We start from the raw sequence: 14,110 nt of genomic DNA, 5'->3' as shown, positions 1-14,110 counted from the left end.
TTTGCTAATGTGGTTACAGATACAGTAGTAAGCAGAAATGTGTCCTGAGAACTGAGTATCTCAGTCACAACATATGAAATCATGGCAGGATTCAAACAGTAGCAATTAGCCTGCGAATGCTACCATACCAGTATATGTTTTTCAAGTGAAGCAATCGTACTACTGCGCACAGATGGCACAACAACAACTGCATGAGTAGATACAGACAGTGTTATTATTATTGATATACTGAGTATCACATTTAAAGCACACAAAGAATATTTGTCTTTACTTCTGTCAGTGTTGCTTAAGATTAATAACTCATTACCATCTTGATTCCTGCATCAAGAGAAAATAAGAGCATTTTTGTTTCCCCCTAGATAGTTAACCAGGCTTTCAGGATACGTATTCAACAAAATGGCCTGATTGAATTCATCTATGATTTAAGCCCCCTTGATAGTGTTTGAAGTCTTTTTCTTTATTAATATTCACAGAAAAGAGCAGTGTTCCTTTGAAACGGCACACAGCTCTGTTCTGTTTGGACTTAAAAAGAACAGGCTGAGATTCCAAAGAAATCTCCTTCACCTGCCAAATGGCAGATTTTCTGCATTATCAGCACAGACTAGGAGTTACATCTCTTTACTTACACACACAGAAGACTTACAAATGTACAGTTGCAAACACAAACATGCTTTACACAAAGCGCATAGATGGTCTTCAAAATCCAACAGGTTTCTTTCTGTCATCATAGCGAAGAAGAAAGTGTTGAAGAACAACAACAACAACAAAAAAGAAAGAAAACAAAAACTCTGCGGACAGAGGGGCTAGAGAGCGAGGCAGTAAAGACAATATTTCTATAGTGCTCTGCTTACCCACTGGGGGGAAGAGAACTGGGTTCTTGGACACCTGCCCTTGTTGTTTGGTTCTCTCTGCCTTGGCTGTGAGTTTCTTTGTCTGGCCCCTGGCTGTGTGCTCAAGGTCTTCTCCAGAGCTTGTCTGAGCAAACCACATGGAGGTACAAAAGAGAGGAGAGCAGAGAGGCCCGGATTAAGGTATATGTCCTCACATTCGGTCTGTGATTCATCATTGACTTATCGCTCATTTTGTAAAGAGGAAGAAGTAAAACAAGAAAACAAGACAGGAAGGCTTGTTTCTCCTCTTTTTTCAGCAGCTTTTTTACATTTTCCATTGACCTCAATTTTTCATGAGCTGATATGTTTTGTAACTCCCCGCTGACTCCTACTGTATTGAATTCATCTGGTTCCAATACATCCCGTGCACAACCTATCAATCACTAGGGAGCGTGGCAAACTAATCATTTATTGATGAAATAGGGCAGCCATGAATTTCTAACTGCATTTGTCTTATTTATCAACCCAGATCAAACAATGAAAATCCAAACAAGCTTAAAGGGAAAGGGAGGGAGTCGTAGGGAATAACTTATTCTTCAGCAGCAGACAGCAGAAGGTTATTGATGGGGAGGGGAGGAAAAAAAAGGTTTGGGACTCAGTTGCATGGTGGGAGAGCAAAGGAGTGAGAGAGGAAGAGAAGAGAGAGAGAGAGCAGTGGGGAGATTTCAGTGATGTTCAGACAGCAGGGTACACATCTGAATTAATGCTTCCACAAAAGGCAATTTTCTCCTCGCAGGCTCCTCATCCCCTCCGCAGGTAGCAAGGTGAGGTATGTCTCCCTTACAGAGAATGAGAGACACAGACATAGAGATCGAGAGAGCTGACTTAATGTGACTTTTCAGCTACAGTGCTCTTTACTGCAGGATCCCTGGGCTGGCTCGGGGGATAGTGTAGTGATCTCGGGCTTCCACCAGAATACACTTCTGGCAGTGGTGTTTGCAAGCTCACTAACATGGAGTCCGGGGAATAGCGGCGTTGTTTCTGCACTTGTTTGCTTACTTTAATGCAGAGGCAAAGTCTGTTGATATTCTTTTGAATTTATACAGCCGTTAGTGGGCTGAGGGAGAAAAAAAAAAGTAAAAGAACAAAAGAAGTGTGAAGTTTGTCTGCTATATTCAGAGGAGGAGAGTTGAAAGAGAGTTCATGTTCTAGCGCGGCGGTGTCCGCGGCCGCATGAGATCAAAGACAAAGGAGCAGTGGCACCGTCGCGGTGATAAGCTGCTAATTCAGCTCCTGTAACCTCGGTTCATCTGCGAGTGATGTGAAACAACTTTGCGATAAAGTTTTAAATCAAACTCTATCTGGCCCATCAAATATTGAGCAGCTTGTTTTCTTGCTTGCGGTGAGATGTAAATAGATGGTATTTAAATAAACCGAGCTCAATCCAAAGCTGTCTCGCTCAGGGAGAGTGGCAAGCAGGGCACAGGGGAGGAGAAAGCAGAGGACGAGGGTTGCTGAAGGAGCCGGAAGATTGCAAAAACAAGCAGCAGCAGAAGTAGAGACATGGCAGTGGAAAAGCTGAGGTCATACAGTATAGCCTCTCGGTCTGCATTACATATCTACAGTACCAGGTCCTGCGGGAGCAGACAACTGTGTGTGTCATCAGGCTCCAGAGACAGAGAGAGAGAAAGACAAAGAGAGTGCTAGAGTTAGTGTGAAGGGGGCTCAGGAGGGCTGGACAGCAAGTAATCTGTGGCTCTCTCGTGTGGCCAAAAACTGGAGTCAACAAGAGGACACGGTGATATGATAGCCAGGGGAAAAAAGGGGGTCCTAAACAATTGGACTGACCAGCCTCCAGCCATACTGACTGTGATATCAGTCTGAGCCACTCCCAGGGCCGAGTCCTCAGTGAGTAGACACACTGGCAGCAGCGAGGGGGTAAAGTCTTCCTCGGGGCATTGCTATTTCCCCTAACCAATGAGCTCATACATGGGAAACAGAGGAAACGAGGAGAAGCAGCAAATCATCAATGATGTCAGAAAGCACAGATATTAAAGGTTTAGTCAGCCTTTCTGGGCTTTTTTTTTTTTTTTTTTACACAGGGCTCTTTATGTGGAGCACATATAAAGCACTGCTTAACTGCCATAATAACGATTGCCATAATAACTAAGTGTACTGCACGATGCACGCCGTTGTTCTCTTTTTCGCTTTGTCTCTTTGTATTCCTCTCTCCCCTATTAATCTTCTCTTTATGCTATGTCTACCTCAAAAGTTTCTACCTCATCATGTCTGTAAAACACTTAACTCAGCATATACAGCATGCTTGCTTCCAATGGGAACACGATGTGCTGGAGAGTTTCATTATTACACTCTGCAGAGCTGTCAGTTTAGTCGGTGGTTGCTCCACACCAGATGTTCCGTCCAGCAGTGCAGAAACGGGTCCGCCGCCGATGCGGACAGGACAGACACGGCTCCCGTGCAGAGCAAGGTTACATTTTACACAACCTCAGTGGGCATGTTTAAAGGGTCTTTTTTTACGGGCGTTTCAAATCAGACTGCTGTTGTTTTGTGAGGTCAAACTGAAATTAATGATGGACACGACCCTATAAATGTATGTGTAATCAGTAAGCTAAACAGCTGACAGATCAAGACAGATTGGGTAATTTTTTGTCACTTGCATATCTCCCCCTCTGAAAGGCCCTTATTAACTGGTCAGATCATGTTTACAAATTCATGAGGGATCAGACACAGAGGCGAGGAAAGTAAAATGTGGCAGCCTCATGTCTAGTGAATGACTAACACTACACTGAAACGAAGGATGCAAAACACAGGCATAGCTCTGTCTCTGTCTCCACCTCATGGTACTAAGTGAAATGGCAAAAGTTGTGGTTGTTGTGTCTTATTAGCTAATGTATCAGATAAGCAAAGTTGCGTAACAATGTAATTTTCATCTACTGCTTTATGGCTGCATAGCTGTTAATATAATGAAGAGATCTTTTATATATAACTAATAAATATTCAAATTATTTCTAAATTCAAAGGCAATCCAATGCAGATAAAGCTGGAGATAAAGCAAGGGACATTTTTCTATATCTAACAAAAATTGACATCTGCCAGAGCACTGTCATCTTTCATGGTTATAAAAATCACATGTCAGGCACATTTGTCACAGTGGGGCCCATCTCTACCTAGACCTGCTGAGTGGGCATGTTCTCATCTTCATCACGTGATTTGGTGTTCATCTCGGGCCCACAGCAGCGCAATCCTCGTATGGGTTCGCAGCATTTCACTGTCAACTTAATCACAATACAAATAGTCCCAGCTCTTGTTTGAATAAGAGATTTCTTTTTCTTTTAGTTTGCTGTAAACGAAGTCCCCCTTGTGCATATGATCTGTCTATGAGGCTCACTGCACTTGATCAAGTGGGCCAGCCTGTCTCTGTGGGAATTACCCATCAAACTGGAAAGCAACGGTAACTCAATGCCTCCTGCAGACAGTGATTGATGATAGTGGTGTTTCATAACGAATTGCGCCCCCACAACAAGTCTCACACGTGGGAAATGTTAATTGAAATGCTGTGTGTGCAAAGATACGCTTTTCAACTGTGAGTCTAACAAAGTGTTACAACAATGACCCGGAGGGAGTTCAGGGGGAAAAGGGTACCAATTTAGCACGTTAGGAGAACGTGAAGGACCAGATGGCAAAGTGCATCAACACTCACCACATTCTTTGCACATCTTTTGATTTTGGTACTGGGCAGGATGCCTTGGCTGCAGGGAAGAAAAGGAAAAACAATACTGACAAACACATTTTTGCTTTCTTTATCGAAATAAAATCAAATCCAGTGTTTATTCTGGACATATAGAAAAAGCCATGAAAGATCACATCTCGTACCCTTCAGTCATGTTATTTTCCCTAAGCAAATCCCTCCTGGGGACACACTGGTAATATGGGAGAGCCTTAAACTTTTCTGAACCGACTGCAACATAGTAGTGGTTGTTCTCCAGTTCAGTGGGACCGGAGACAGGGTGTCCATTTAATGTGCAAAGCCTGAAAGCTCAAATAAAGAAAAACAACTCACTGCAGTAATGTTTAGTGATAGTTTCAGCTACGTCTTTGCCTGAATGAAATCTATTGAATACATCACAACCACACATGGTCTCGATCTCTAATTAATTGCAAAAGTCCCTCTACTCTCCTTCCCAAGTATCATTTTTCTGCATTTAAATTGACTGTAAAGTGTCCACTAATCACATTACGTTCTAAATTAGAAGGCAAGAGGAAAACAACCTTCACTGATACTCCAGTTAACTAGTTTAAAAATGATGTATGACTAAATGTCCTGACATTACCTGAAAACAGCACCCGTGCGAAGACGCACTTTCTCTGTCACCATAGCTAAAACGTTTTCCCAGCTTCTAAGGGTATACTTTGGGATCCGTATTCGAGCCGGAGGAACCAGCACTTCTCCGTTGGTGAAGACACTATGAAACAAAACACGACACACAAAGATCCATGAATAAATAAATGGAATTGTTTCTTGCATTGCACAGCACGGCAGAGAACATTATTCTTTTAACACCGTGGAAAAATATGTATGCAGTTTAAAATCAATACTCACTTTATTGTGCAAGACTCATCAGCAGTTCTCTTCCAGCGGGCAGAAACTACTATCCTGCTGTGAACAACAGGTTGGATCTGAAAATTTCATAAAGGAGGAACTGAGTGGGGTTTTTTTTTTCAGCACGTCACTCAAAATCTAATCTTATGTGTCTCGACAGGACCTTCATGAGCAACTTAGATTTTAAGGATGGCATCAGCATTCAGGCAGAATGGTTAAACTTAAAACAAGGACACATGAAAAAAGTTTCACTATAACTGACCACACACACAAAACATTGCTCCTACCTGTTCTTTTTTCTTATTCTGTGGCTTCTTGGCTGCTATTTCACAATAACTTGAAGGCAATAAAAAAATCAAATTACCTTTAGGTACAAGGAAACTTATGCAAGGATGTGGGTGTAAGGCATCTTTAGATCTGATAAAACTAATTGAAATCAAATAGTTATATATGTAAAAGTATGCTCAAGATCAGTGCTCTGCTGACTAGACTAAAATACTGGGTCCAAAAGATCACATTTAAAGACAGATTAGACTTTATTTAAGATAAACTGGCATATTCAGAGCGTTTTAATGAATATTAAGTACCAGCCTAGTCAAATCCCCTTGCCAACAAATGAAGCTAAAGAAAAAACCTGTAGATTCCAGTATATACAAGTAAACTCAGACAGGACACCCCTAAAACATGACACTTACTTCAGTTTCTTGAACGCCTCATTTCCGGCCGCGACATACTCACTCCCGTGCTGAAGGTCATCCAGATGGTGAACTTGGTGGCCTTGTGTGGCGGTGTAGAGCCTCCTCACAGCGCCAAAAGGTGCTTCAATCCCTTTGGTCAGAGATGTCAAAAAGTTGTCAAAGTATGGCACGTACCGCGGATTCACAACTACTTTCCTGCCGGGAAAATAGGCATCTCCGTTCCTGTAGACGACGATTATTTTTGTGGGTGGCAAGTCACTTCTCCCTGTTGTGCTGGGCATACTTGTGTTAGCTAATGGGAACGATTTCAAACAACAAACAGCGGTGGCCCTTGTTGTCAGAAGTTAATGTGTCAGCTCTGTTGGCCTCCGGAGACGTAACTGGAGACAGCTTCTCAGTTCTTCCACATGAGAGGTGTAGTATTAAGATACGTATCCACGTCTTCGTCGTGTCTTCTATTGTGTAGCTAAGGTTAATTTAGTGTTCGATACCAAACCTCTGGTGCTACCAAGGCAACCAGTGGGGTGACCCCAGTGGGTTTTACATATTTAGCTAAACCGCTCATAGGTCTGTATTAAAAAACAAACAAACTCATTTTTAATTTTCATTACCAGCTGGCTGATTCAATCTCATGGTATTTAACGAGAAACTAATTGACAGAACACAGCGGTGAATTTCATTGCTTAATAAATTTATTAGGCCACTACCCAATGTAAAGTACGCTGTAACAAAGCTTATGTCGTTTATTTTTTATTATTGTTATTATCTTCATTTTTTAGATCCCAAATTGCTGTTATTTACTTTCATTCCTGAACAGACAGAAATGTTATGGTGAATTCAATTCAGTACTTTTTAGCTTTAAACGTGTTTTCAACACATTTCTATTTTCCCCCTTTTTTTCTTACGTTTATGGCATATTATAAATGGGAGTAACTGCGGGTTCGGAATCTTGCCCAAGGATACTTTCGCATGCATAATAACTTTTTTAAGCACTGTACATCCTTTTGGGATGCAGTTTTTTCCCAGGTTTAATCCGCTAATATAAAACACATTTACTGTTTGACTCCAATCTTCTCTCAGTGTTTATTTATATACACTCATAACATATGTAAATGTTGAAAATAATGAAATCTACACATATTCTGTCTGACAAAGCCAACTTAAGTTTAACACAAGGCTACTATAGATCTTTCCTCATGATCCATGCCATATGGTTTACCATTTATGCCCTCCTCCAAAATCTATTGTAAGTGTATAATGGTGATAATAAATATAATAGAAAGCCAAAGAAGTGTATTCTTTTTTGAAGAAAACATGTATCCCATTCAAATTTTTGACAGACTCCTATTGTATATTACAACTGTAGCAGAGTGACTGCAGCCCCTTCACTTTTAGACAGAGCTGTCCAAACTGTTTACTACAAAGGTAACCAGAGATTGCTGCAACAATGGCACTTAATTGGTTTATGGCGGACAACTCCTGGTCAATTAAATACATAATTCATCTCAGCATTAATTATTCATTTCTTAAGGGACTGGTGTTCTGCTTTATTAGGAGAAATGCATCATGCATATTCAAATTCCTCTTCTTAGAGGGATGCAATAGGATATCATCTCAGCTGGGACACCCATCCTAAAACAATAGCTGCCAGGGCCGCAAGACATCTCCTATTAGTCACACAACCAAACCGTTGGAGGATTTTCAAAGATGAAAATGTCAAACTAATCTAAGGTATGTTATATCTTGTTTCTGTCATTCAGCAAACAATAGGCTGTCATATTATTGTCATGTGTAATCTGTTATTTTTATTTTAAACTTTAGGTGGCAAATTATTTTTATATTAAAAAAAACTGACAGCATTAATTTAACACTACAAATCGAGAATATGTCAATGTGCTTAGTATGTGATCAGGTTTTAGACACTGCATCAAATGGTTTTCAGAATTTTATGCAAAGTCATAAAAGTCTCCAGCAATTAGTTCTTATCAGTTCTTAGCCAGGATACATGTCGTAGGGTAACTGTGATTCAAATTGTGCTTAGCCAAAGTGTGATATGTCATGTCAGGAATCAAGGGGAAGCAGTGGGTGAGTTTCCTTTGGCGCTCTTAAAGGTCAGTGCCATCCATTTTAAAACTCCCATTTATTACAGCACACTAAGGTGCAGAGTGAATGTTATAAAGATGTAAGGTGACTCCGGTGTAATTGCATTGCTCGCTGGATAATACATGAGAACCTTACCGTGTTCACTCGTTAGGATGTTTGCATACTTCAGAAGGACATTGTCGCAATGATTTGACTTTGATATGATTCATGTTTAACATATTTAGCACATATACCAATTACTGCTTGGTATTTATGCAGTGCTACAGAACAGCCTAAAATCAACCTAATAGAAGAACAACTGTAAACATTAAAATTAATGAATTTCCTGGCTTCTGCACTTTTAGCATGACAGTTATTGTTTTTTTGTAACACCTGTGCTTTCCTTAACATAACAGATAAAATGTGGAGCAGCCACTGACTTCAGTCCCCTGTAAGGGATTTTTGCTGTAAGATGAGCTTTCGCCCACTGGGTGGCGATGGTCCATGTGGAAATTACAACAGAAAAGTAATTATTTTGTTATTTTACAATAATATAAAATGGGTCACTTTAATGATTAAAACATAATGTAAGCCATATAAGTATTTTGCGACATGCATGTATACATGTTCATGGTCGCCAGTCTATTGCAGGGCTAACTCACAGAGACAAATAGCTGTTCACACTCACATCTGACCAATTCAGAACCAGCAGTTAAACTAGCATGCACGTCGTTGGACTGTGGGAGGAAGCCTGGACACCAAGAGCCCAACTTCTGCACACAGAAGCCAGCCAGTGGATTCAAACCGAGAACCTTGTTTCTGTGAGGTAGTAGTGTTAACTCCTGCAGCTTTGTGTTGCATCATTTATCGTATATTTCTTCCATAAGTTTGCTTTAACTGCTGCAGTAAATAAGCGCAACTAGTTCAAGAGCAAAAACTAATGTGCAAAAAAATTATTTTTAAACTATGTATAAATGTTTATTGCACAGCACATGAATGTGGAATGCATGCTGTATTCTGTTCATCTGATTAAATTCACTCAACTGGAATGTCTTTTAATTGTATTTTTTTTTCTACACAATCCACAGCTCTCTATATTTGCTTATTTACACTGTTTGTCTATCGTACTGCTACAAATATTGCTCAGTGGATTTTCTGAATTAAATAAAAACTCAGTTCCTGGCATGCTTTTGGAAACACTAATTTATTTCAGTATGTATCAAGGACGTAAAAAAAAAATTTACAAACATTTGGATATTTTGTATGTTCAGAAAATAAATAGCTTATTAGCTCATAAGCAAAAAGGAAGTTGAAAGTATACTACTTTGCACAACTTGCGTATCATTTCGTATTCATATTTACAGATAGAGGATACAGCAAAATAATAAGATTACAGTTTTTGCTCCATTACATTTGTCCAGTCTGCAGTCTGTTTAACATATACTGGCCTCAGATGTTGTCCTTGTCAAATTCACAAACAAAATACATTGTCGGGTGGCACGCCACATCAGTCCACTCCCCAGAGGTCACCATCTCAGCACAGTCCTCATCATCATAGGCATTGTTGGGTTCTCCTTTTCTCCATTTGCTGAAAGTGGTCATGGGAGAGTGATCTACGTAGGTGAAAACACCTTCGCGCTCGAGGTCATGAATGCCAATGTAAACTCTGCTCAGGCCAGCGTCGGTTATATACCCTGCGATGGCTGCGTTTGCTCCCTCATCCTTCGGCATGACCAGGTGCCCTCCCCTCGTCTGGCAGTAGCCCTCAGCCTCGGTGTAGCGCTTCGCTTCCTTCACCAACAGATAGACTTTACTGTCTGTTTCCTTAATGCCAGCAACAGCTGCAGGGGAGGGCAGTGCTGAAAAATGAGCACTTGTATTTCTATAAATTTCACATTGACATGCCCGCATTTTCAATTCTATAGGACAGGAAATCAGCAAAATACCAAAACTGATAAATATTTTTTTTAAAATACAAAAGCATTTTTAAAGACTGCAAATCTTTTACCATTTTTAATGAATTTTAGTTCTGAGGAAAGCTGAGCCACAAGAATGTCCATTTCTCCAATCATCCTTCTAATTGGCGCACACTCACAGGGAACCCCTGATAAGACAAAAATGTGTGGGACTATCACAAAGTTGACTTTATTCATTTACAGATGTGTCTGTCTAATCCTGCTGCCATCTGTTTGACAAACAAAATAAGATGGTTTTAGAACCCACCTGGCTCTCCGTCTGGGCCCCTTGTACCAGGGTCACCTGGATCTCCCTTGGATCCTGCGTCAGAGATGTAAATATTTATCAATCATAAAAACACACTAAACAAATAATTGATGCATTCCTGAAAAAGTGTGCAGACAGTACATCTCTGCTTCTTATAGCACCTTTCATTCCACTTGGGCCAACTTTTCCATAACGTCCCATAATGCCTTTGTGTCCTTTGACCCCAGGTGGACCTAAAAAGAATGCAACATGAGTAAATTGTTCATATGAAGATAGAGACATACTGTATATCTTATAGTCAAGACAAACTTAAAACAGCACAAATGAAAGCAAAATTATATATATTAAACAATAAATCTTTACTTTCACTAAAGGTTAATTAATTAAAATGATGAATATGCTTCAGAGAACACCCTTCACTCCTCATTAAGGGCTTCCATAAACACTTGTCCACAGCTCTGGATTCCACAAACCATTTCTCATTTGACCTCTTACCCTAATATAAACACTTGACCATTTCTGGATGGCCTGGTAGTGATGTAACGGCACATTATCAGCCCGAGAAATGTGATCTTTACCCCAGTTTTTCTTGTATTAGTGGTAGTAATGAGAAAATGAGGAGATCTATAAATGTGGGCATGTGGAAAATATTCTCTCTTTAAAGATTTGCATTTTAGGGGAATGCACTTTTACTCACAAAACAAACAAACACATTCTATAATATATTTTTTTGGTGCAACTGCATAAAATATACCAGTCTCCCCTGGCGGACCAACTCTTCCTGGTCTCCCAGGTGCTCCCTTTTGTCCTTTTTCTCCGGGTTCTCCTTTTAGAGCAGAAGAAAAACAATTATTATATCAGATAGAGTCTATTCTTGGTTTTTAAGGTGTCTGGTATGCATTTTGTAAGAAAGAACAAAGAGCTACATGCCTTTGAGTCCAGGGACAAGGATCTGAACAGTGCAAGACTCCTCTGGCAAGTGTTGTCCATATGATGTCTGCATTGGTAATAAACTCATCACTACAGACATTAGTATCATTGGCAGTAACAGTTTCTCACCGGTCATTCTTCTACATGGGATGATTAGGGGGCTATGCTGGAGAAACAAAACAATTTAAGGAAATGCTAATATAAAAAAATCATTCATAAAAAGCAAGGCTTGGTTTATATGTATCTGTATATTTCAGAATTAAAATAGTGGAATTAGAAGTGAGAATTTCCTTCCACTGAAAATAAATAAAAAAGAGACTGCAAAGCTGCATTTAGAACTACATTTGCATAAACCAAGTACACACACACAGCTTTTTAGTAACTCTAAGAAAGCGTTTTTACTTGAAAACTGTACAGTATTTCAAAATCGGAAACGCCTACCTTTAGAAGTATTTTCCAGACAGAAGTAAAAAAGTAATGCCGATGTCCAAAGATTTGCAGGAGCTTTGAGTGCTGGTGGTCCTACAAGAGCATTTCATGTTCCTCTACACAGGCACCACAGAATGTGTGTGATAGGACTTTTGTAAACAGTTCACAGATAAACTCCAAAGCATTTGGGCTCCCCACAGATAATTAGCTGGGAAAGCGATCAAGAGATTGACAGCAAAGAGGCCTGATAAATATACTGACTCAACTTTTTAATGCTATCAGATAATTGGGAGAGTTAAATATATAATGCATTTTACAGAGCTAGCATGCACATTGATTTAGTAACAAGGTAGCATCTATTATTTTAGCAAGTCGCTGTAGTATTTTGGTTTGTATACAAACCAGTAGTGGTGATTATCATTACATATGCTGTGGTCCATATGAAATGGTTACAAGGAGAGTTGTTTTTTTATGTTATGTCTATCATATGATGTTATTTATTTAACATTAAGGATTTAAATCAAAGGTGTAAAACATAAGGCTCGGGGGGCACATTTGGCCCAGGAAAGACTCCAATCTGGCCTGCTAGAGAGCTTTGGAAAATGTGAGAGAGGGCATCGATTTCTACGTTTTTACTGTTTTGTCATTGCTTTTACAGTTTTTCCTACTGATAAAGAGCTCTCCCATCGCTAACCATACTATACCAGAGTAATTAAATAATTGATTAAAAAAAATAACAGTTAAAACACAGAAGAGTGCCTGATTTTTCACTAGCTGCTGTAAATTTCTATGTTTTGCAGTGAGTCCACAGAGGAAAAACTATTTTGTGAATTTCTGTGAATTACTCTTCTATTATTGTAATTACTACCATAATTTTTTCTGTAACATTACACATGTCTTTATTTGTGTGGACAGCTTTCTTTCATTTACTACAGCAATATCTCTTTATCCTGTAGCAAAATTGAGACAGCCGTTAACTGTTTAATGTATGTGGCCCATGATGCAAAATGAGTTTGACCTCCCTAAATTAAATTGTTTAAATAACTTAACAAATAATTTCATAAAATAACAACGAGAAAGTATCAAAATAAAAACACTATTTTTTTAACACAGAAAACGTTGAGTCCTCACCTTCTACAAAAAACCTTCCTTTAGCTTCAGTGGAGGATTTCACTTTATGCCATGCATTCTTTCTATAAGTATACCAAGTTCCATTCACTACACATTTCCTACAAGCATGTGGGTTTGAAATTATTGTTTATTTGTGTTTTGCTTAACTCTGTGCTCCTTGGTGTCTCTATTGCTCTCATTTCCTCCAGTGTGCACTGGGATTCTCGCCATCATGAACCTTCTAGTGCATCCCTTCCATGTGAACTGTAATTACATGGGATATGGTTGCTTATATGCCATATGAGCACATGGGGGAGACATTGTCCATCAGGCAAAGCAGTAAAGCTTTGATCTTTAATATAAAAGCTAACCAGACCATTTACTTTTTTAGTCTGCTATTCATCAGTCAATATAACATTGCGTTAAATCACACAAGATCAAATTCATTAACTGTCTTAACTCCAAAGTGGTTGGATACAAAAAAAAGGTAAGAGTTTTGTAGATTGGTGTTGATCTGGGGGCTTTAAAAATAAAAGCTACATTTTAGTGCTTGCTGTCAACTACTGTCCGTAATCAGATATGATCCAGTACTGGCGTATCAGGTGTCCTAATTAGATTTACAAACCGAGTGGCAGCCTGTGTTTCAGTTGTGGATTGGATGTCTCCTTCAAAAATCCCCCCAAAAGTTTCAGATTACCTGCCACTCAAATATTCATGAAGCTCGAGGCAACATTTGCAGTCTTTTCTTCGCAGCCACGTGCTCTCTGCTAATCCTCTGTTATTTTTATAAGGATGACAGACCAAACAAATAGCCCATCAATTAGTGAAATAAAATACCTACATTCAGACACTCAAACATTGCATATTTAAAATTCTTGTGATTCTTGTGATTGTTTATACGGAACAATTTTTTAATGAGATTCACATGCATTAATACATTGATGGAAAACAATTCGAATATAAAAAGTATTAAGTGATATAACTGAAATTATTCACACTCACGATCGCCGACCTGAGCTGTTTTTGTTTAGATTTTTACAATATGAGTGGCTTTTTAATGTTTAGTTATCAGTATAAACCATAAGCCAAAAATAAAAACGTCACAGGATCTTACGAGGGACACTTTAACGCACCTTTCGCGGTGAGGGTGACGTCACCGGTGTTCACCGGAGCTCGAGCGTAGCCTG

General features: G+C 39.4%; 2 protein-coding genes across 6 annotated transcripts in view; both read right to left on the bottom strand.

Annotated features, from left to right (window-relative positions):
- Positions 1-6,645, bottom strand: part of dcdc2c (doublecortin domain containing 2C) — a 36,158-nt gene extending 29,513 nt beyond the window's left edge. For 3 of the 4 annotated variants that reach the window (XM_085258022.1, XM_085258021.1, XM_085258023.1), the window contains exons 1-7: positions 6,147-6,645; positions 5,739-5,787; positions 5,452-5,528; positions 5,183-5,314; positions 4,725-4,880; positions 4,552-4,600; positions 852-975 (exon numbers count right to left, since the gene is read on the bottom strand). In XM_085258022.1, the coding sequence (XP_085114148.1) occupies positions 852-975; positions 4,552-4,600; positions 4,725-4,880; positions 5,183-5,314; positions 5,452-5,528; positions 5,739-5,787; positions 6,147-6,430 (871 nt within the window). In that variant the 5' untranslated portion in view covers positions 6,431-6,645. The remainder of the gene's footprint in view (positions 1-851; positions 976-4,551; positions 4,601-4,724; positions 4,881-5,182; positions 5,315-5,451; positions 5,529-5,738; positions 5,788-6,146) is intronic. The other variant, XM_085258024.1, reaches the window with a different exon arrangement.
- Positions 6,646-9,448: 2,803 nt separating this feature from the next.
- On the bottom strand, positions 9,449-11,961 carry colec11 (collectin sub-family member 11). Of its 2 annotated transcripts, none has more exons than XM_085257023.1 (7): positions 11,826-11,961; positions 11,385-11,550; positions 11,209-11,280; positions 10,616-10,687; positions 10,455-10,508; positions 10,240-10,335; positions 9,449-10,090 (listed from the first exon to the last, which is right to left on the bottom strand). In XM_085257023.1, the coding sequence occupies exons 2-7, from the start codon at positions 11,518-11,520 to the stop codon at positions 9,681-9,683; spliced, it is 840 nt and encodes a 279-aa protein (XP_085113149.1). In that variant the 5' UTR covers positions 11,521-11,550; positions 11,826-11,961; the 3' UTR covers positions 9,449-9,680. The 2 variants fall into 2 exon arrangements, with proteins under 2 accessions (XP_085113149.1, XP_085113150.1); XM_085257024.1 differs by having other exon boundaries at positions 9,449-10,072.
- Positions 11,962-14,110: the final 2,149 nt, after the last annotated feature.

This window comes from Mchenga conophoros, linkage group LG19 (assembly GCF_057382185.1).
Source record: "Mchenga conophoros isolate Kocher_MC1m ecotype Shallow Benthic linkage group LG19, M_conophoros_male_GT1.1, whole genome shotgun sequence".
Classification (NCBI taxonomy): Eukaryota; Metazoa; Chordata; class Actinopteri; order Cichliformes; family Cichlidae; genus Mchenga; species Mchenga conophoros.
This window is presented reverse-complemented; position numbering and strand designations above follow the sequence as displayed.

Excerpts from the sequence above, each read along its gene's own strand:
- colec11 (XM_085257023.1), bottom strand. The coding sequence starts at position 11,520 with ATGACCGGTGAGAAACTGTTACTGCCAATGATACTAATGTCTGTAGTG. Across the intron at positions 10,509-10,615 it reads TGGCCCAAGTGGAATGAAAG|GATCCAAGGGAGATCCAGGT; the intron begins GTGCTATAAGAA and ends TCTCTGACGCAG. Across the intron at positions 10,091-10,239 it reads ACTAAAATTCATTAAAAATG|CACTGCCCTCCCCTGCAGCT; the intron begins GTAAAAGATTTG and ends CTCATTTTTCAG.